This window comes from Falco punctatus (assembly GCF_963210335.1).
Source record: "Falco punctatus genome assembly, chromosome: 2".
Taxonomy (NCBI): Eukaryota; Metazoa; Chordata; class Aves; order Falconiformes; family Falconidae; genus Falco; species Falco punctatus.
Genome location: NC_137581.1, coordinates 29,867,626 through 29,888,921, shown reverse-complemented (window position 1 = coordinate 29,888,921; position 21,296 = coordinate 29,867,626). Strand labels below are relative to the sequence as shown.

The following is a 21,296-nucleotide window of genomic DNA, read 5'->3' as shown; positions in this document are numbered from 1 at the left end:
GGACAATCCAATCCTTTCAGATGGAAACATACTATTAACTACCCTAATATCTAAGTGACTTCTTTTTTGCTGGTTAGAAAGAAAACATCTGGCCTTTTCTCAATGAGAAAAATGAAAATCAGATGAAGAAAAAATATCTTTATATTTTTAATAGCTCTTCCCCAAAGACAGCTTGGAGTAGAGAAGTGAGGGTAGAATTCAGCCCTGAGCAGAAGGCAAGCACTATTCCAGCACTACACATGCTACATTTATGTAATGGCCACACACAAAATAGTTTCACCTTTCAGCAAGGAACAAGCAATATATTACTGTAGTTTCACATCCTGCATGTAATGGTCCTAAATTTGGGAAGCAAAGCTTGGAGGAAAACTCTGTCCATTAAGTAAACAAGCGTGGTCTTACAATACCAGTCCTCCTTCTACCCTCTGCACACCAAAAATAATCATATTTTTGCTAGTTTATACTGCACCATCAAAATCAACATCCACGTTTGGCAGATCCACGTCAGGAACTCTCCACCATCTCTCTGAATCCAGGTCTGCAATAACTGAGTCAAAGAAAGCTATTGCTTCTCTTACATCTGAACCGGACTGTGGGCCTTTTCTCTCCATGGATGCCTGTTGATCATGGGGGGGGGGGGGGAGGAAAAAAAAAAGTTAGCTAAGGGTTGGGAACAATGACTTCTTAATGAGCAAACCATATAAGAAAGCTGCAAAAATTATATTTGATTCCATACTTCAAGCTGTCAGAAAAGGGCACAGGTCCAGACTACTCCACAGTTTTTAGTCATCAAAGAAAATGGGAAAGCAGTCTAACAAACGTCCACCTTGTTACACGCTCAACGTCAAACATCTTGCACTTAGGTGCTGCTAGCCAGGTGTTATGAAATCCTTCAGAATCCCTGTGTCAAGCCATTTAATTAGGTGGCTAAATGACAGCTGGGCTTTGTGGTCAAATTTATTCTACCTAGCAGTAGGCACCTAATGAGATGCACATTAGAAATGTAGCCATGCAGGGTGTCTTCTGTATTTAATGCAGGTCTCCAGCACTTCAGAAGATGAGTCAGGCCTTAGGCAGGCTGAATCCCCCTCTGCAGGCAGCTCTTTCTCTTAGCTGCAAAGGGATTGTGGGGTAACTTGGTTACTAATTTAAGGAACTTATTAAAATGCCTAGGTTAGGTGAAATGAATCCAGATCTAAATTGCTACAGTCTTTTTGAAATGGAAAAGGACCATGTGTGCTAAAATATGAGTCATTCGATACCGTGATAATTCCCACAGGAAAGCCATAGGGTTTAAAATTAGGAACCTGTCTTGATAAAAAAGCAAATGCTTGTCTATAAATGCTGAAGCAGTCATAAAGCCTCAGTTAGCAATTCTGGTAGGTCCATACGGAATGAATACTTCCTGCCAGGCTCTATCTAATGAAAGACCATATCATTTCCCTGCCACTCCAAGACAGGTATATTGCCAGGCAGCAATACCAAGTCAGAAACTTGCTACCATGGGCTTCAAACATGCAAGCAAAGGATACATGCTGTATCGCATCTCTGAAGGACCAGCTTGTTCCCTATTCTGTGGGGGCAGGGAGATAGGCGAGTTTATTCCCCTCCTGACATGGTTGATTGACATCCTCAGAAGTGCTAAAAGATAGCTGCTACCACACATCTATGAAAATAGTGACTGCTATTATGATTAAGCCCTTACTGGTTAAAAGGCATTTTAAAGAATTACCTACATACTTCCAGCATCTGACCCACCTCTATTCTTTTCTCTCACTGCACCCAGGAGGCAAATTTTGAATCCACAGGCAGTCTGCGGTCCAGGTCCTAGGGATCTTTGGATTAAAACTCCCATGAGAACAGAGCTGTCTAGACAAAGCACCTTGCCATTAATCATGCAGCAGGGAGGAGAAAAGTGTATTTCCACTGACAGGTAATTTAACACAAACAGGTAGTTAGGGACAAAACCATTCCATCCTGATGGCAAGATAAACCTTGCAACCTGCGAACATGAAATTTGTTATTAGGAACTAGAGTATTCTGGCTATTCTAGAAATCTTCTTGACCTCTGCCTGTTTTTGCAAAGCCATAGCTGTGCAGCTGTGACACTGCCATGTGTGGTGGCAGGAATGACTCATATGGGTGGCATATCCTGCTGATGTCTCGGTCTGATCCTTAGGGGATGGCTTATGGAATTAGCATGCCAGCCAGTACCACAGCTGTCCATATCACAGCCCTCTCAAAACTAGCCAGCTGCAACAAGGCTTTTACCACCATGTACCAGGTTAACTTCAATAAGTATTGCCCACACCTCGCCCTGGCACAGCCACCAATCCCCCACAAGGTTTCAACAGGTCATCTACTGTCTGGGCTGTTTCTTCATCCTCTTCAGGCCAGCCCACCCTGCTTCTTGCCTCTCCTACATCCAGGACACTATCTCTCCTCCCTCTGCTTCTTCCAGGCCTCCCTTCACTGACTGCTATTCTTCCATACCCCTTAGAGCTATTTAACTACTTAGCAGGAACCAGCGACAGCTGCACCTTATCCACATCAGCCAACCCACCGCCCCTGAAGCCAGCCCACAGCTGTATATTATCAATGTTAATTAACCCAGCTTCATTCCTCTACATGTTCATACATAAGAGCTGGCTGGCCACAGTCAGGTGACAGCACTTAGTCGTCTCAGTCTGTAGAGGATTCACTTGTTTGCCAAACCCAAGTTAAGCTTTTGGCATTTTTCTTTGGTGACATTTTCAGTGGGAAATCTCAAAAATTCACAAACCTGTATGAAGCCTAGTTATGCAGAATGTATCTCCCAGCCTCCTGGTCCATGGTTTTAGTACCCTTTTGCACTCATTTTTTCCTGCATGGCTGATGGTTGGTCATGTACTGCTCCCCTAGATCACTGCTCAGCTCATCAGGGAATGGGCATGCTGTAGGTCTCCCCTGCTTCAAGCCAATCTTTGTGTAATGGTGCACAAAGTCAGTTCACAGACTGTATCTATTGTGCTGAGATTTTTCTCCTGGCACCTGGCACCACCAGGCCGCTCACCTATAGCTCAGTCATTCTCTTTGGATGTTTCCCTGGCCTTAAACGGTAATGGCTTTGTAAAATCTATCTTATCCAGCCAACTGAGCTGAGTATTGTTTCATACTATTATTCCCAGCTTCTGAGAGTCACTGTTCAAAGCATTAAAAAGATGACGTAAAGCCTAATAAACCCAAATTTAAAAGCCTACTGACTGAATGAGTATTAGATCAAAACATAAAATTAAAACCCGTGCTATCTAGTTGTAAATACGTGAGCCTTGTTCTTTGGTTAAGCAATGCCTGCAACAATGCTCAGCTTCATCCATTCTGACATTCTGCTGTGACAGAACATATACATGTGGCAGTAACTCTTTGGTGAAGTAGTCGGTAAGCCAGCCATACATTCCTTCTTAACTTCTTCCCCATTATTATCCAGTTTAAAGACTGCACTGGGTAACCTGTGAGTCTGCTGTCAAAGTCATGTTTGTGGTCCTGTTACCTAAACAGATCACCCCACCTGCTGCAATCTTTCCCTTTGTCCTCACTGAATCAAGTCCAGAGTCAAATTAACCACTGAACTGTCTAGTGATACACAATCCATAAACTGCAACAAGAAGGAAGCTTTGCAATGCTTTTCTCTCTAGGATACATGGAAACAGTCTGCACTAAAGATGGTATTCCAGTTTTATTTTTGTGGTATCGTTATAGCAAAGGGTGAAGAATTAATGCTGTCTCAAAATGACCTGCTAACTTATTAACGCACAGAGAAAGGAACCTTTAAGGATCCCTCATGCCTTACAGCATATCAGTAGAGCTTGCACTGACGCTAAATGTAGCCCTGACAAGCTACCTGACCAGTAGAAAAAAATCCTATTTGTTTCAATGAATTTGCAATTATTTTGAATAAGTAATTTTATGCCAACAAAAGGACTGCCTTTTGTAAGTAAGTAAACCTAGATATTACTGTGCTTGTCAGTCATTAGCAGCTATAAATAACCACAGTGGGGAACTCTGAGGCAGTTAAGTAGCCTGTATTGAGAGAACAGCTCACTTTTTCAGAACATGTTTTCAGATACTTCCCATACTATCATACCTCTTTCCTTCTATTTTCTCTATCCCCACACAAACATAGGCATATACATTTCTTCCCGTGACTAGTCATTCATACTTAATTTCATACTACTCAGAAAGAATTTTAAGTTATTTAGCAACATTTCAAATGATGTAACAGTAAGATAACTGGCTGAGACCAATAAAGCAGAAAATCAACATAGGTCATACAGCTAATTGCTTCATGGCTTAGGACCAAGCACATGGCAAAGGTTCTTATGAATTACCTTAGAAGACTCTTTGGAAGGGAGTGGAAGAAATGTCTTCTTTCCAGTTGTGGATGATTTTGTGGATGTTGGGGAATCTGCAGCCATATGCATGGATTTCAAGTTATTGATATTGTCAAGATATTTTTTCCTCAAGGCTAACAGATCCTGTAAGTACTTCAAGCAGTCTTGAGTCTTAGAGTACATCCAGTCTCTGTCTTCCTCTTTTGGTTGGGAGCAAGAGTCAATGCTGGTTGTACTTCTGCATTTTTTCAGTGGTTCACTAATTTTTTCCTGCTCACCTCCAAGGACGTACATAGAAGTGCTGCGAATCAATCTCACTGCAGAACCTGTGCCATCACAGTAAGGGATGTCATCTGTCACATTTCTTCGGTGGGAGTTGGGCTGAAATATAGAATGGATCTTTTTGAACATAATGTGTCACTTCCCTATATACTTTTTCTCTTTCAGCTCCTTAATTTAACCCTAGATCTGGTAATCAGCAGCTGTCTTGCCCTCAGCAGACAGACAATTTTGCCACTTACTGTAATGAGGAGGAAAAAACAAAACAAAACAAAACACCCTTTTGCTGCCCAAATTGCTTTCAGCCTAACACATTGCGAACAGCGTAATGGTAAGGCAGAAGTGTGTTTTCTGTTCCATTTGTGTCAGTGAAACCGCTTTGTCCTTTCCTCGGCTTAAAATACAGTACAGGAGGTCAAATATCATGCTTTGACCTGTTATTTGACTGCTGCTTCCCATAAAAAACATCAGCGTCGAGGCAGAAGTTCCCCCTTCCGCGTCTGCTCCGCGCTCCCGCGTCCCCGTCACCGCCCGGCGCCGGCGGCCGGGGGACGCCCGGCGCTGACCGTGGTGCTGAACCGCCGCCGCGCTCTGCCGAGCATCCCTCCGCCCCCGCGGGCGCGGCCCGGCGGCCCGGCCACCTCCGCGGGATGCTGTGTTGGAAGAGCTTGTTGAAATCAGCCTCGACAGGGACAAAAGTCTGGGCCGGGGAGAAGGGTTGCTGTCGGGTGGAGTTCAGCTGCTGAAAGAAGTCGCTCTGGGTTTCACCCGACGGTAACCAGGAGATGGCTGCAGCTACCTGATACCACAGCACTACTAGGAACAAAGTGGATTCGGGTGTCAGGCTCTATTACACTCAATACAAAGATGCCCTGTGTAAGGGATGCTGTAAAATAAAACACTGTCCCAAAGTACTCATCTGGCAAAATATTGCAGACAGAAACCAATGAATTTGTATCATTCCACATTAGTTCCTCTCCTAGATTAATGCAAGAACATTTAATATAGTGGTTTTGATGATTGGGTTTTGGCTGAAAGCTACTGACAACATTGACTATTATTGGCATATTCGAGCCAGTATTGGCGTGTTCAAGCTAGTTTTTGTGTCTGGATGACAACATGATGGATGCTTTAGAGATAAATGGATAGTGAATTTGGTTAGTTCTCATGACTAAGACAATCAAAGACAATCAACTGCTTTTTAAAAGCAAGCAGGAATGTCCAGATTTACCATGTTCAGAAGAGTTTTCATAATTCAGCCTGTTCAAGCATTGAGTGCTTCAGAAAAGAATTATTTTGAAAACCAATGGATATGACCCTGCAGACTCTTCTGACCAAATTTCTGCTAATGTCACTGGAAGTGCCAGCTGAAGGCTTAAGCATCCTAAGAGCTGTAGGATCTCAACAAGAAAGATAGGTTCTAATACAAATTTTTATCCATTCCCTCAGGAATTTACTGGATACTAAACATACACCACAACCATCTTAAAACATGCACTTTTTTCCTTTTACTTATAGCTAAAGTTGAAATGTCCTTATAACTAAAAATTGAGGCAAACTAACTTTTTGCCACTTTTTCAGCTTTCTAATACTGGCATAGACACAATTCCCACTGCAGCTGAGAGCAACCTAGAGACTGTTCTGCAATAAATTCAGCTGCTTAAGATCTAGTATTTTTATAGAGGTATTCCATTATTGATTATCTCCAAAGTCCTACTTAATCCAACAGCTAGATAGTAGATTAAGTTGACTGTTTGCTAACATAGACCCTTAGAACTGTGAAAAAAACCTATGAGATGTCTCCCCCAAATTACATGCCTGAAATGGAGAAACTTTCTGGTCATCAGCACTAGCATAGAATGATAATAATTCCATCTACAGATTGATTTTATTTTCAGAGCAAAAGGCTACAAGGGGATTTTAATTTATTGTCCTGAGTGAGGTAAATATCTGTCATAGCCATTCTAGACAATGTGTTTATTAAGTTACAAACATGAGATTGTTCCAGAATAACCCTATTTCAAATTACTTACATTTGCTATGCACAATACTATGCTATGATATTACATAGCTATAATAATGCTATGTTACAATACCAGTGATCCTCAGAGAGGCAGTCTAAGTGACCTCATAATCACAAAACCTGTGATTCAAGAAAATCAATGGGAGCTCAAGGAATTATTGACAGAGTTGAGTCAGTTAAGTCAATGGGAACTCCACTGAGCAACTGCTTATAGGATCAGACATTGCCTTTCAATAGTAGATTGATTTCTAAGCTCATCTGGACTTACAAAGAGCTACAGAGCTATTGGTTGAACCAAACAACAACAGAACAAAAATAAAAACAAACAAAAAAAAGCCAAAAAAAACAAACCAAAGATTCTGTTCATGAAACCACAGAAGAAGATATATCTGTGAAGAGTAAACCTGGTGATGCACACTCTGATTTGGAAAAGCTTTCATACGGGCCAAAGATTTTCCTATTCTGCTTCAACTAAGTACTTAAACCAGATGCTGACATCTCACTAATTAAAAAAAGCTTTCAGACTCTTAAGAGGGTTTTGAATTTCAAGCATGTTAATTCTCAATTTTTAAAAAAGCTTATTGGTCCACGTACATTCTGTGCCAACATATATGTGGTTCCCATTGCTCATAGTGGAAGGATTAATAAATGCATGAGACAATACAGCAGCTGCATTATATACTAGTATTTTATTTGGAGTAATAAAGGGTCATTTACAATTACTTCAGACATGAATATTTTATTCTATGCATTGGTTATGGGCAGTGGAAATACACAATCTTCCTTTTCTGTTGTAAAAATGAATATGAATTTCTTTTCTTCAGAGTACCTACTGTAATTTAAATAGCTTCATGGATTTAAAAAGTTAAAGGGCAAAATAATGACTATATTTAAAGGTCACAAATGTCTCTAGTGTGTTTTGTGAGAAGAGAAATGTTCTATGTTTTTTTAAGATATTCTCCTGTAAGTCATTTGTGTTGAAACATATTTCCTGAGTAGTGCTTTATTTATATATAGTCAGACCCTCATCCCCATGTACCTGTAAGTGTCCCTTCTTAAGTGAATAGCAGGGCAATTATAATACAGCCACCACAGATCACAGGTCTCTTCCCCAGTTTTATTGCTGGCGACTTGAATATGCTACCATTATCTGAGATGGCTGGTAATTAAAAATCAGGGTCTTATTTGAGAATTATTTCCTTCCACACAAAGACACTCATCAAATGGCAAATACAGATGAAGAAGAATATTTAGTCTGTTAATTCAATGTACCAAATTCACAGGCAGCTATTTAATCATAAATAAAGACCTCTCAAAGAAGGAGCTTGTGAGAAGCAGATCAAATAGACCATACTAATCAAATAGACCACACTAAATATTTAATGGCATCTAAGATTACTAACTTTGACAAGGCAAAGCTCATACCTTGTTTGTTCATTTGGCCACTTTAATCTGACTTTGCTTACTCAATATTTTTTCTTTTAAGTGACTTTTTTTATTATTATTTTATTGCTTTCATTGTTTCTGTTTTCTTTGTAGCTAGCAGAGTGGTCTAAGTTCCGCAGAGCAACACCTGATCACTCCCAAAATTGCTTTTGTTATCTAGCCCTGGTGTTCTGGCAGTTCCTGAGCCATCATGACTGGGTAGGAAAATCAAGTTAACAAATGCAATATATGCATTCTGTTTAACTAAATTAACCACACAGTTAAACAAAACCCCATAAAATCAAATTTATACATAAATAGAATTAAAAGAATACCACACATCTTTTAAGTACTTCACAATTATTTGTCAAAATGCATTGTTATCTCCAGAAAAACATGATCTCATACATACAAATCTATCTACTTGATAGTTACATTTCACCCAAGTGACTGATACAAGGGAACATCAAATCATCCTTGAAACAAAGCAAAGCTCTGGTGCCAAGAAAAGAAAACCTTTGACAAACTGGATGACAAGGTGTTCTTTCTCTATCATAAAGTTGTATCAAGTTGTTGTACCTCGTTCAGGATAATGTATTTTATTATATTTTAAAAATTAAAGTGAAAACACTTTTTTAGCTTTTAGAGAAAAAATCTACATTTACCAGATGTGTGAATGGATAGTGAAGTTATTGAGCTTTGTATTATTTTAGATAATTCAGAAACTAAAGAAGACTTTTAATCTCTGTTGAACTCTGCTATGTCTGTATAGATACATAAATGGTTAGATTTTTGGAGCTAACTGAAACAGTCCAAAAACAGAGGAAAAGAGAGAAAAACAGAGAAAAAAGTCAGCACAACAGGTATCTGCACTTTCCTGCCTAGTCCCTTACTATTTACCACTTTGTATGTTCCCTTAAAGTTTCACAGACACACACAAAAGAAAAAACGGAAAAAAACCTCAAACAAACAACAACAACCAAAACCAAAAAAACCCACACAAAACAAAAAAACACAATCTCCTAGAGATTTAAGAGAAAATCAACAAATGCAGGAATGCTGAGACCACAGCTCAATATTAAAGAAAAATAACATCCCAAGGCTTGATACCTGCCTATGGTGGTTGTTATGACACTTACTGTTCCAAGGACCACACATACTTGAAAAGACTGGATGGTGGGGCATTCTCATATCATAGATCATGTGTTGAATGTCAGTGCTTTTGGTGAGTGGCAAGAAAAATCCACTATTAGAGGTACAATACTACAGGATTCCTACCTTTCACTGACTGAAAGGGACGATAGAAGAATGGACTTTGTTATCAAGCAAAGAAGAATCCTCAGGAACGTTTGTTTCTTCTCTTTCAGTCCACGAAGGTAACAGCCTGGAGGAGTTCTGCCTCCCCAGAACTGCTGTCAGCAACTGCTTGCCATTGTCCCTCTTTCAGAAAATTCTCAAAGTATGGGAAAGGAGAGCAATTCTGATACTATGCATTGGAAATATCTACAACTACTTCTCTGAAACATGAAACTGGAGGAATCAGTTTCCTGAGAATGAAGACAAAGATTTTCATTGGAGCTGATATAGATGGAAATGCAGTGAAATCTAGATGTATTGCCCATGCCAGATTTAACGGTGTTTTTTTTTAAGGGTACATGCTTGAGCCTTGCTGTCACTTGGGCAACACTGACCTGCAAGACCAGCTGAGTCAGAAAATCAAGGCTCCTGTCAGAGGATGAATATAATTTTTTTGTAGATCTGGAGTATCATCTTTCCATCTAATCTAAATTTCAATATAAGTATTTCCATTTGACTTAGACCCTGCATATTCTTCATAAATTTTCACCGCATGCAAACTTGCATTCATTGAATAGGTTTTGTTGCAGCGTAAGTACTGAGTGCAATCAACAAAAGCAGCGACTGCATTCCTTTCAGGCGTGAGAAAATAAAGAAATGCCATTCATGGACAGAGAAATGCTTAGGAAATGATTACACAAATGAGATACTAGTAATTTTATTTATTTATTTTTCATTTTGTTATCCTGACATCACGGTTGGGCAAAGTTTTGTGTGCATCCTGTGACAAAGCAATAAAATGTGGTCCAGTGAAACACCCCCTGCCTTTCAGCTGTGTCTGTAGCTGTTGCCTGGCAGCATTTTCAGAGGGTGAGAGGTTACCACACTTATCCCCTGCTGTATCTAGCCTCCTCTTTCCCTTTGTTTCCTCCAATAACCCTGCTGTCATTAAAAACTCCATCTCTGTGACAAGCTTGACAGGGGAACTTTGTCTTGTCTTCTGTCATGGAAGGTCAAGGGACAAACAGTTGGCCTGCTTGTTTCATTGGAAGAATTCATGTCCTTTTGGTAGAAACACTGTTAGGACCTTTCAAAGCTTTGTTAGTCTTTGTTGAATTAGTTATTGTCTCGCCTCTTGAGTCTTTTGTTCCAAAGATGGCTGAAGAATTATTGTGATGTCTAGCTTGTTGCCTGTCACATCCATCACCCATTGATAAAGTCTTTGCCAGGAGAATGTGATAAATAGCTAAGATTCCTTCATGATGGCTCAATGAGGAATGAGTGTTGTAAGCAGCAGTTCTTCAAATTAGTTTAGAGAAGACAAACATTTAAATGACCTGTCTGTCTTGATCTTTAACTGGATCATCTCTTTCTTATTCCAATTAAATTCTAATACACTATTTATCATTCCCTCAAAGGAAGTCCATAAGAGGATTTACTAGAGGGGACAGTTTGGATCTTTTGGTAAGTCACAAAGTTGCCAGACCGTATCAGTCATCTCCAGGCAAGGCCCACTCACTACAGCTAAAGACATTTCCATAGGCACCCTTAGATCCCTACATACTATTTCTAGCTCCTTCCTACTCTGCTAACCTAATGAAACAGGGCAGACTAGCATAAGTGGAGAAGCAAAGAAGCAACAGTTTGGCTGGGATATCTGAGAAAGAGACTCAGTACAAGTGAGATATCATATGAGCACTAGGGAGGATGGAAAGAAAGAGAGGAAATATATCTTGAGCACTTCCCAATTGGTTTTTTGAGCATATTACCTACTTTTTCTGCTCAGATCACAATGACCCTGGGGAAAAATATATCTGTATACAGCTTAGCACACAATGGTCCTGCCCTGCCTCTGACCCTGCTGCCATGACATAATTAATAAAAGGAATTATTCTCCTTCCTATATGTTTCTTGAACATATTTCTTAGTCCATCTCCTTCACCGCCTACAAAAGCAGTTTTCAATTGGAGCAGTTCTGGTCACACTGAGGAATACCAGGAGCCAGTCAGGACCTTTCAGCATACACCAGCTACACCTGCAGTGACACCCTATAAGGACTGAGTCCTGTAAAGCCATCACTGCTATGAATGCACACCACCAGCTGTCTGCTCCAGCTGCTGTTATCACTTCATGCACTGCTGGAATGGGAAAGTGTTTTACTGATAACGAGTAGCTCACTGAAGGGGAGCAACCAAAATATGCAGGATGATTATTAACCCGAGTTGGCAGGAGCCTCTCTCAGAGCGGTCAGTAAAGAATCAGGTGGATTCAGAATCCATGTTGTCCTTGCTCATTTGCCAGTTTTAACAGGAAATACCATTGCTGGTAAACATGAATTCTTCCCCCCCAGCTAGTTTGATCTTCTGCCTCTCTTCACTTCCTACCTACCCTTCCACTGCCCTTGTAACACAGCCCTGAAAGTCCATATTCAACATGACACATTTAAAGGGTGGGGGAAAGAGAGGAAGCAGTGGCTGTCCAGCCTCACCCATCACTTTCAAGCTGAACTTCAAAATCATTTCCCCTACACCCACTGTGAACAGGCAAGTCATACACTCCTTAGAGCTGTGGCTGTTTTCAGGGGTGAAGAGAGTTCATTTATATCCTTCCAGTAAATTTCAATCAATTAACGTCATCCTCCATAGTAGCTGACCTACTATGTGGGATCTATATATGAGGGAGAAAATACTGTGCTAAAGCAGTGGCTGCACAGAAATTGTAAAGAGATCTGTCAGCACCCTGTTGGGCATGGGGTAGCTGCTGATGGAATATCTGGATGCAAAAAGGCTTCATGAAGCCCTTTGGCAACTTGCCAAAGTGGACACCTGAGGTGTCCCTGGAGTAGACACTACTTGCTGTGGGTTCACAAGTTTTGAGAAACTTTGAGATGGTTCACAAGTAATACTAAAGGAAGTAAGACAAACGTAACTAAACCTTTGTCTCTTCATGTCCTTAAAGCAACCTGAAAAGTCTCAGGGAAGGTACCTGGGTAAGGTTTCAGGCAGGTCAGAAAAACCACTGAGACATAGATGCAAGTGGGCATGCATGCTGAACTTGGTCTGCAGCTTAACAAGATGTTTGCATCTCATTAAATTAAAAGGCTACTCATTAAATTCACAAAGTTTGCAAGCCAGCTTAGTCTGTGCTCAAAGGAACATGGTGATTTACAGCTGCACCCTGAAATCAGGCAGAACATGTGCCTTTGACCAAGGTGGGTGAAATATGGAGATGCTAACTAGGTTTTTCTCTGAGATCTCCAGGTCAGGCAGAAGGGAAGTGAAGCTAGGTTAACTGAAATGGAAGGAAATATTTATGTGAACCCTGGTGAACTGAAACAGCTGAGTCTCACAGGCCTGTAATCTGAGCAACAGCGCAAACTGAAAGGGACCATCAGAATGGAAAGGGTTGAGGTAGTCAGCATTCTTTTTCTGATGTGGGTTTTTTTTTTTGGGGGGGTGGTGGTGGTTTTTTTTTCCTAAAACCATTATTAAGCAAAGGCATTTCCAGGAAACTGTGGTAGTTACAGAAGTGCAGAGGCCAAAATAACAGATCAATTTGTGGCCAGAGCTAGCAGCAAGCAAAGGTCATTACATTTCTGAGTCAAAACACATTTAGCAAGGACTTGGTGGAGGATCTGTAACACATCCACTGGAGCTAAGCAGATATAACAGGAATATCCAGAAGAATTTGCTGCAGTGGAAATGAACTGCAATCTGTCATCCATAATTCCTCCTGCATAAAGAGAAATCCAATTGTCTGAAAACATGAGGCAGCAGAAACTGAGTTGATATTTCAATTTAATTCACTTCAGTTCACCTTATTGACTTCAACAGTATGCATAACACTATCTTTTATCACTCAAGTGTCACTGTTCTTCATTTTTTGCATAGTGAATATGGTTATGGTTATTGATGTGCTTATGAAATAGGCACTTTGATTCCTTCACAGTGTGTCTGGATTTGTGCCTATGGATATCAAGAATTGTTCTGTGGTGGCTGGGCTGGGGAGGAGTCGGGGGGAAAGAGGTAGGCTGATGTTGCAAAAGCAACCTCCACAAGGTCATGGAGCTCTTTCTTTACAGAATTCACTGCTGTCACAGAGCCTCTATAGTTTCCAGGAAGTACTCTATTTGTACCATCTTTTTGGCATGTCTTTGCAGAAGTGATCATGAGCCAGATTACAATTCTAAAGCATGTGAGAGAAAAAAGATTATCCAGAACTCTTGACAGGATGATCATAACCTGGAAAAAAGTTGTTCTACTCACCCTCCATGACAGACAATTTTTTTTCCTGAAAAATGAAACCTGACAATATAGATTACCGTGCAGAGATCAGGCTTTGCTTTCTGCCATGGCTGAGGCCGTGGGTCATCCACACAGCTCATGCAGTGCACCCGGCTGCTGCCAGCACATCTGCAGAATGTCCTGCCTGGTTTAAGTAAAAAACACCACCCACCCCAGTGAACTGTATTCCTTTTTTGCCTGAACTACACGGATTGTCCCAAACCTCGGAGATGTTGTGCTTTGCCTGGCTTTTATTCTCCTTTCAGTTTCTTGGTCTTCTCGGTCTGCTACGGTTTGGAACAAGAGGGATGCTCACCAGGGCCTCAGCCGCCCTCGTTCCCACCGCCGGCTCCTTTTGCACCTTTTCGTTCTACCGCTAGATGGAAGCCTTGACCTCCAGAGTTACTCGGTTGGACTCCCGGCCGCTCACTCGCGCATCCCAGCTCCTTGGCGAGCCGCTTATCTGCACCGAGTCAGACATTTCAGCAACAATTCGCTGGGCGCGGGCATTTCTGTACTTCACTGATTCACACCTGGAGGATATAAAACCGCATACACCTCCCAGGTGTGGTGGCATTCTCAGATAAAACTGTAGAGTTCTAGTAATCCAGAGATTGCTAGGGCTATGTAAACCGTTAATAATGATATGGAGCTAGACTGGAACGGCCATGGATGAGTAAAAAGGGAAAAGCACAGGATCACTGCCTCCCACCAGCACATAGTTGGGGTCGCAAAGTCTGTTGAAGGCCGTTCCCTCCAGCAGCACCGAGCTGCCCAGCACAGTACTGAGGTCCCAGGGGATAATATAAATAGTGGCTGTATACGCTGGGTTTCCTACAACATTCCTGGTTGCAAGCATCACAGGAACGAAGAGTGAGTTTTGAATCGTTACTATAAGAAATTACTTACCGAATACTTCCTATGAAAGAATATTTTTAATATCTTATTTCTGAGCAGCTCAATGTGAATTTTTATGTTTAGAATTCAAGATGTTTAGGATGTACAGCTTTCATGGGATCATTCTCTGACCGAGGAAGTAGCTCTCAGTAATGGGATAAAAACTGCTGAATACTCATGGTTATGAACTCAGAATTTGCTTTTGAAGAAAACTCATGTTGGCTGTTGGCCAACATCAATCAGATCAATGGGAGATATTTCTGCTCCCGTGTGCCAAGTCAGATGCTGAGATCTCTACTGCTTTAGCAGACAGTAAATTAATTTCAACACCTAGATAAAACAAGCAGGAAACGCAGTTTATAGATATTTATTTATACTCAGAAGGTTATTTCTGAAAAGAATTCATGATGCTTATGCGTCGTTAGTCCTTATTTTTATAAGCCTGAAAAAACCTCCAGGTACAAAGGGGCCAAGTTCCTTATTTCTTGCTCTTCAATTATTTTTTTAATAAAACTGCAAACATCTGATGTAATCTTGCTGTTTATTACTGTGATTGTTATCACATACAGTACCACAACTGTTATTTCTGGAGTGCTACTGAACTGCAGAACAATTTAGATTAGATGGTGTCCATGTCAACCAGTGGCATGTGAGGTTACCTCTGTGCATGCACATCAGATAGTGAAAGGTCAGACTTCTGGCTCTGAGGGCAACGGATATAGCATGGGTTACATCTAACTAAATAAATTCTCTTTCCCCCATAATATCTGGCTTTGTCTTTAATGCCAGCTGGAAAGATTGTGCTGTTGCCCAAATTATGATGGGCACTGTTTAATGGGGTGCTAGTTGACACAAGTTAAAATTGCTGAAAAGTGTGTGGACAATCGCAGGTGAGTTATGACTGCATGGTGCCATGGACCTTTTTCATCTACCAGTATAGGCATAGGTTTTAAAGTCTTTTTTATACCTGAGCTGGTATAGATTAACTCATTCAAAGGATTTACACACACACTCTAGTCACAGAATCATAGAATGGTTTGGGTTGCAAGGGACCTTAAAGATCATCTGGTTCCACCTCCCCTGCCATGGGCAGGGACTGTCAAGGATTTGGTATACACTAGCACAGAGCAGTACAGGTTAGAAAAAATAAAATTTCTATAGATTTGTTTTCATCATAACATACCTGGGAATTTCACATTGCCATTCGCAAATGTGTGCAGCACAGACGGGAAAACCAACACTCCCATGGGCTTCACAGGCAACTCTTTGGTCTTGGGCTCTGCTTGGAGTTTAGGATTGTGCTGCCATTACTGTAGATGTCATTAATCCCTTCCGTTCATTTGAGCCAATCTGTTTCATAGTCCTGTTTGGGTTTATTGGGCGTCTTTTTTGTGGATTGGGGAAGGAAGGGAAAGATGTGTCATCTCCATGAAGCAATTGCATTTTAACAAGCAATACTGTTGCTTGTCACAAAAAGGAGAATGCCTTACATGTATGAGCTAGTCCACACCATATACATGTTATCTCAGCAGGACAAACTACTTAAAGTCTAAATGAGGTATGTCTGAACTTCAAAAAGATACTGTAAAAAAAAATAACTTTACCTGGAAAATTGTTTTGGGGGCTTTTTTGGTGTAATCGCAATTAACACTGCGAATTATTATAACTGAAAAGGATACAAAATCTTGGGCTTGGGCATGGTTTGTGTGCACGTTCCCATTCTTTCTTTGTGGAGCATACAGCATGGATTAGGGCATGGTCCTACACCAGCTGGAGTTTCTGGCTAAGTTTGCCTCAACTTCAGCATCACAAGACGATAGCCTGAACTAATAATATTCAACTTGTATACATCTTACATACGGTAACAAGGGAGAGAAGATATAGCTGAATGGAAAAAAAAAAAAAAAAAACAAAAAAAAACAGAACCCAAAGCACCAAGTGGCAGGAATCACAAGTGGCTGCACTATCTGAAAATACCTTGAATTGATTTCTGAAACCAAATGCACTTCAGGTTGCCAGCGTCCCTATAAGAAGCACCTTTTACTGTGAAAGCCATTTGAAGAAAAGAAGCAAAAGTCTTCAGCATTCCAGGTTTCAGTACCAGCACGGAATGAAGGACTATGTCACTGTATTTCATCCCTGCCTTCTGTGGTAGGGCTTGTGTTTATTGAATGGAAAACTGTAAATAATAAATATGGGATAAGCTTCTATAAATAGCTTATATTTGTATTTGTTATACTAATCATTTTCGGTCTTACGTGATTTGCAGATGCCTCAGATTTTGCAAGTGGAAAATGCTTATACACAGAGTGGACCCTGCTGTATGGGAAGAGGTGAGAACACCAGTCTGATGACTAAAATTTTAATTCATAGTGGATTTTAGTTTTATTTTAATCTATAGTTATAGCACAGTCATGTGAACATTCAGTTATGGACAAACTGCTTAAATCTTTTCCTTTATTAATAAGCCAGCTGCTACCTAAATATGCACCAAATTCAGTAGATTCACAATCTGTTCCTTAATCTAATTACTAATAAAGGTGACCACAGAAAACCTTTTTGGATTGCTTAATTTTATGAAGTTTAGTGGGGTTTTATCAGTCAGAGATATAAGTAAGTCATGGCTGCAATGTCTGATACAATCAGGTTAATGGCATGAAGCCACTGGAGTGTGGGGATGCAGGCAGACTGCTCTGTGCCCAGGAGTCAGAGCCATGGTCATATTTGCCCTTGCTGTCAAAGAGAGAAGTACGGCAGTGACAACAGTGGCTAGAATGATCTTTCTGGAAATAAAAACTGTCAGGCTCTCCTTGCATTCTCATGCCTGTAGGCAGCTGTCCTACAAAGGACTCCCACTTCCTAGAAATTTCAGTAGTTTTTCTGGGTATGGACAGAGAATTTTTCACAATAAAACCTGAACACCTTGGTCTAATGAAAGACACTAACTTCTGTGCTCCTTAGCTCTAATTCCTTCCTTCTGTAGGCAATAGCGTGAGAATGCAAGGAGAGATCAGAATGAGGTCTCTTTGCAAGTGAGAACTCATCTAAAATGACTTGCGCACCCCTGGAAAAGTCTCTGACTTGATAAACTTCTTGAAGCATCTTCCTAAGCCTAGGAGTTTTCACCCTATTTCCTTCCTGCTCCTCACCTCTATTTTTGTGGATTTTTTTCTGTTTCTATCAGCCTGCTTCCAAGTTGTGTTTTAATTCGGCTATAATCAAGTCAATACTGGGATGAGTGGCACACTGTCCTCCTTGACCATCGTTCTGGCCAAATGATGGTTTACCTCACTCACCCTTCAAGTCTGTGATCAAGATGAAAGACGTCAAGGTTGGTGTCATATCTGTGCACTCCTCCCACAACTGTTTCTCTTCTACAGACGTGTAGATAAAGGCAATTTCCACCTTGAACAATACTCTCTGGCATGTGTACTTGCACGTGAATTGTATGGAAATTATTACCAAGCATTACTAAGAAAGAACCTAATTTATATAGACATGAAGCCTACTTTCATTAGGGCAGTCAGATTTCAGCTATTTATAGACTGGTTCTAGCTTTTTCTTTTCTCCACAGGAAAAAAAAAATGCTTTCAGTCATAATCCTGGTTTAATGTGGACAAGCAGGTGACTAGGAGGGAGTAGAAAACACAGAACAGGTCAGGTGGAACATTCTCATTAGTGAGAAGGATGATCGCTGTGCGACCACTTGTGCAAGGGTCAGACTCTGATTTCTCCCTGTCCCTGAGGGCCAGATTATCCAGTCTGTTAGGTCTGAATAAGCAGGACAAAATCTCAGTCAGAGCCTTAAAGGAGCTAGAGATGCCTGGAGAGAACCCCTTAATGAACCAGAAGTGCTGTGGAGGTGGAAGGAAGGTATCTGGATATAACGCCGCTCAGGTCCCAAAGCGGTCTGTGTCCATATGGCACTGCACCCAGTTTCACAGCCCTTGCTTCAGGTGCACTGCTATGTTAATTCAGTCAGTGTGATTTGGGATTTGAGCTGATAAATCCGTATGGCTTGGGAGTGTCCCCACCGGCTGGGGAATCTCAGTACTGTGCTCCATTCCCAGGTACGGACATCCTTTCTGACATCTTCCCTCCACAGAGATGGAATGTCAGACAAGGACCTCTGCCAGTACCACAGGAGTGGAGGTCACATTAAGGACATTTACTTGTGGAGTGGGAAAAGAAGCACTTGACATTTTTTTAGCACATAGGTCTAGACTTTCACTAAGTTACAAAAACTAGAGTGGATTTCTAATGCTCTACAAGCAGTCCCTTTCTTCTCTTGTCCGTGTGTAACTTCAAAGCAGTGGAAGAAGGCATCCACTATTTAAAGAGAGATATTCTTACAAAAGAGCTCTTGAGCTGCTGGAGATCTTTACTGTAACTTGAGTGCCTCCAGGAGTTCTGAGGCATACAACTTCTAGAGATTTTATTGTAAAATGGAATTCGGATAAACACCAGTAGCACCTCATCACTCAACATCTGCCTTCTTTGTGGCTGCTTTCTGTCTGCCCTGGTCACCTTGCTGGAACTGATCGGTGACCCATCAAGATCAATAAAAGATCATGTCTTAACAGTATACATACAACTCAGCATCCCAACAAACTTCTCACTTAAGTCATTGTCATCTAGGTCTTAATGATGTGAATTTTCTGGTTCAGAGCACGAAATCCACCTTGCAGATAGGTACACAGGCTATTGATTTCACTAACTCTAAGCAGGGAAATCAAGTGTTTAGGATACCACCTACTTGCAAAAAGTGTGCTGCCTAGTACTTGGGAGGGAACAAAGTCCTCTGGAGGTGACTCAGAGGACCTATTTCTCTTCCCTGACTTTGAAGGGAGTCCAGAAAGATAAGTTTCCCAGACTGGGTGTCTAAACTTCAGCAGCTGCACCATGTGCCCATGAATCTTCTCCAAGAACCTCTGCTACATGGGAGTGAGGGAGGTCTCCCAGAGCACAGCCACGGTCCTCAAGCACCATGGCCCCAGTCCTGGGCAGCAGACAAGCAGCTCATGGCCAAGGGCCTTGCTGTCACAGCCGTAGCAATATCCCATCCCCTGTCCCCTAGGCAGAGCACTCAAAATCAGGGAAGTTCCTTTCTGTGCAAGGGCTTTTTGCTAACCTGCAATGAAGAGGAGTGAGGGTTATGCATTTCTTCACTGCATGGAAAAAGAAAAGACAGCCAAGTTGTAACTGAAGAGCAGCTCTAAAATTAGTTCAAAAAACAATGGGATGAATATCACCAAAAGGCTTCCTCTTATAACCAGATCTGTACAGATAGTGAGAAAAGCAAATACTATTGTGTCGCTGTTACAGACTGAATAAATATTCTGCTACTGAGGATACTGTTGAAAGTTGAGCTTGCACTTGGAAAATAAAGAGATCAGATTAGCAGCAGGTTTCATAGCCTTTTAGATTTATTAACATATGCAAAACAACAAAGACAACACTCTTACAGCACTGTGTAAACATTACCTAGCCATATACCTCAACAAACCCCTATACCTTCTCAATGCCTCAGCAAGACCAGGCTTTAACCAGACACCTGCTCTGTGGGAAGGATCACTTCCCTATGTGTCCAGCCTTTTGGTTCCCCTACAAGGTGGCTAGATACAGCTGTGGTCTTCTGTCACTCACCCTAGAAGAGAAACCTACAGCAGACAAATCACTATATAGTTATTGGACTGTAAACCACTGCTGTTTTTCGTTGGCTGGTGAAATGATCCAGAGCCCACACTCAGTTCCCTAAGTCATCTAATACCATTTCCACAGCCATTGCAAAATTAGTCACTAGCTATACCATAAGCTTCTGCCATTATCACCCATTAAAATTCTTCCTTACTTACAAAATGTTTAAACATGTGTTATTATATCATGGCTGATATAATCATGGCTGACAGTGTGGGTGGGGAGGTGAACAAGACTTTTTTTTGGTCCATTTACTTCTTCCTGTGCCCAAAAGCTTTGCCAAAAATGCAAGAAAGGAAGCAATCACTCAAACAATCCAATAAACATTTTCTTCTTGTGGGTGATCTCACGATACAGCAACCACAGTAACTATAATAGTTACTAAAAGAAACTTTTCTACCCCAGATAAATTATTTTATCCCACAAGAAATGTTTGTCTAGCAGAAACAGGCAGTACGCTAAGACAGTTACAGTAACTGCAGTTTATCGGTTAGTATTATAAAGCTCCTTCAAGAATGGGAAATTTGGAGGCATCTGTCTATATAGGAGGATCCTATCATATCCCTGGACAGTTTCCCTACCACCCACGTACAGGCTGCTGCTTTAACAACGAAGAGAGACACTCTGCGGTGTGAATCACTCTGAGGGTGCCTGTCTTTCTCCACTGACTAAGGCAGGCAGATGACTTGGTCAGCTAAGCTCCTCACCTAGCAGTGCTCAGAAGAGTGCCTAATATTAAGCAAAATTCATTCTGTCCGACACTTGTTTTGTACGGTCACTGCTCTCCTGGAACACAAAATGGAGCTGCACACACACCTCTTCACTCAATGAACTGCTCCCTGTTTGCACGCAATCTCCGTTCTTCTCTTTCAAATCTTCTTTCAGACAAAAAAATTCCTTTCAACTTTTCCCCAAGTGGAGACTTTTCCTCTATCCCATGCTTGTACTCTGAGCTGGTGACTAATGCCTCTGGCTTTTTTTACCTACAAGTTAACATTACTAAGTTCTCTGGGCAAAAATCTGTTT

General features: G+C 41.1%; 1 protein-coding gene across 3 annotated transcripts in view; it reads right to left on the bottom strand.

Moving 5' to 3' along the window:
* Window positions 1–21,296, bottom strand: part of LOC308058773 (uncharacterized protein C13orf42) — a gene marked incomplete at its 5' end in the record, with an annotated part of 45,677 nt that overhangs the window by 16,684 nt on the left and 7,697 nt on the right. Inside the window, 3 exons of one of the 3 annotated variants that reach the window (XM_080375130.1) lie at window positions 470–617; window positions 4,368–4,751; window positions 5,084–5,199. In XM_080375130.1, the coding sequence (XP_080231256.1) occupies window positions 470–617; window positions 4,368–4,664 (445 nt within the window). Of the gene's footprint in view, window positions 1–469; window positions 618–4,367; window positions 4,782–5,083; window positions 5,200–21,296 lie in introns of those variants that run through there. The other 2 variants (XM_080375131.1, XM_080375129.1) reach the window with 2 other exon arrangements.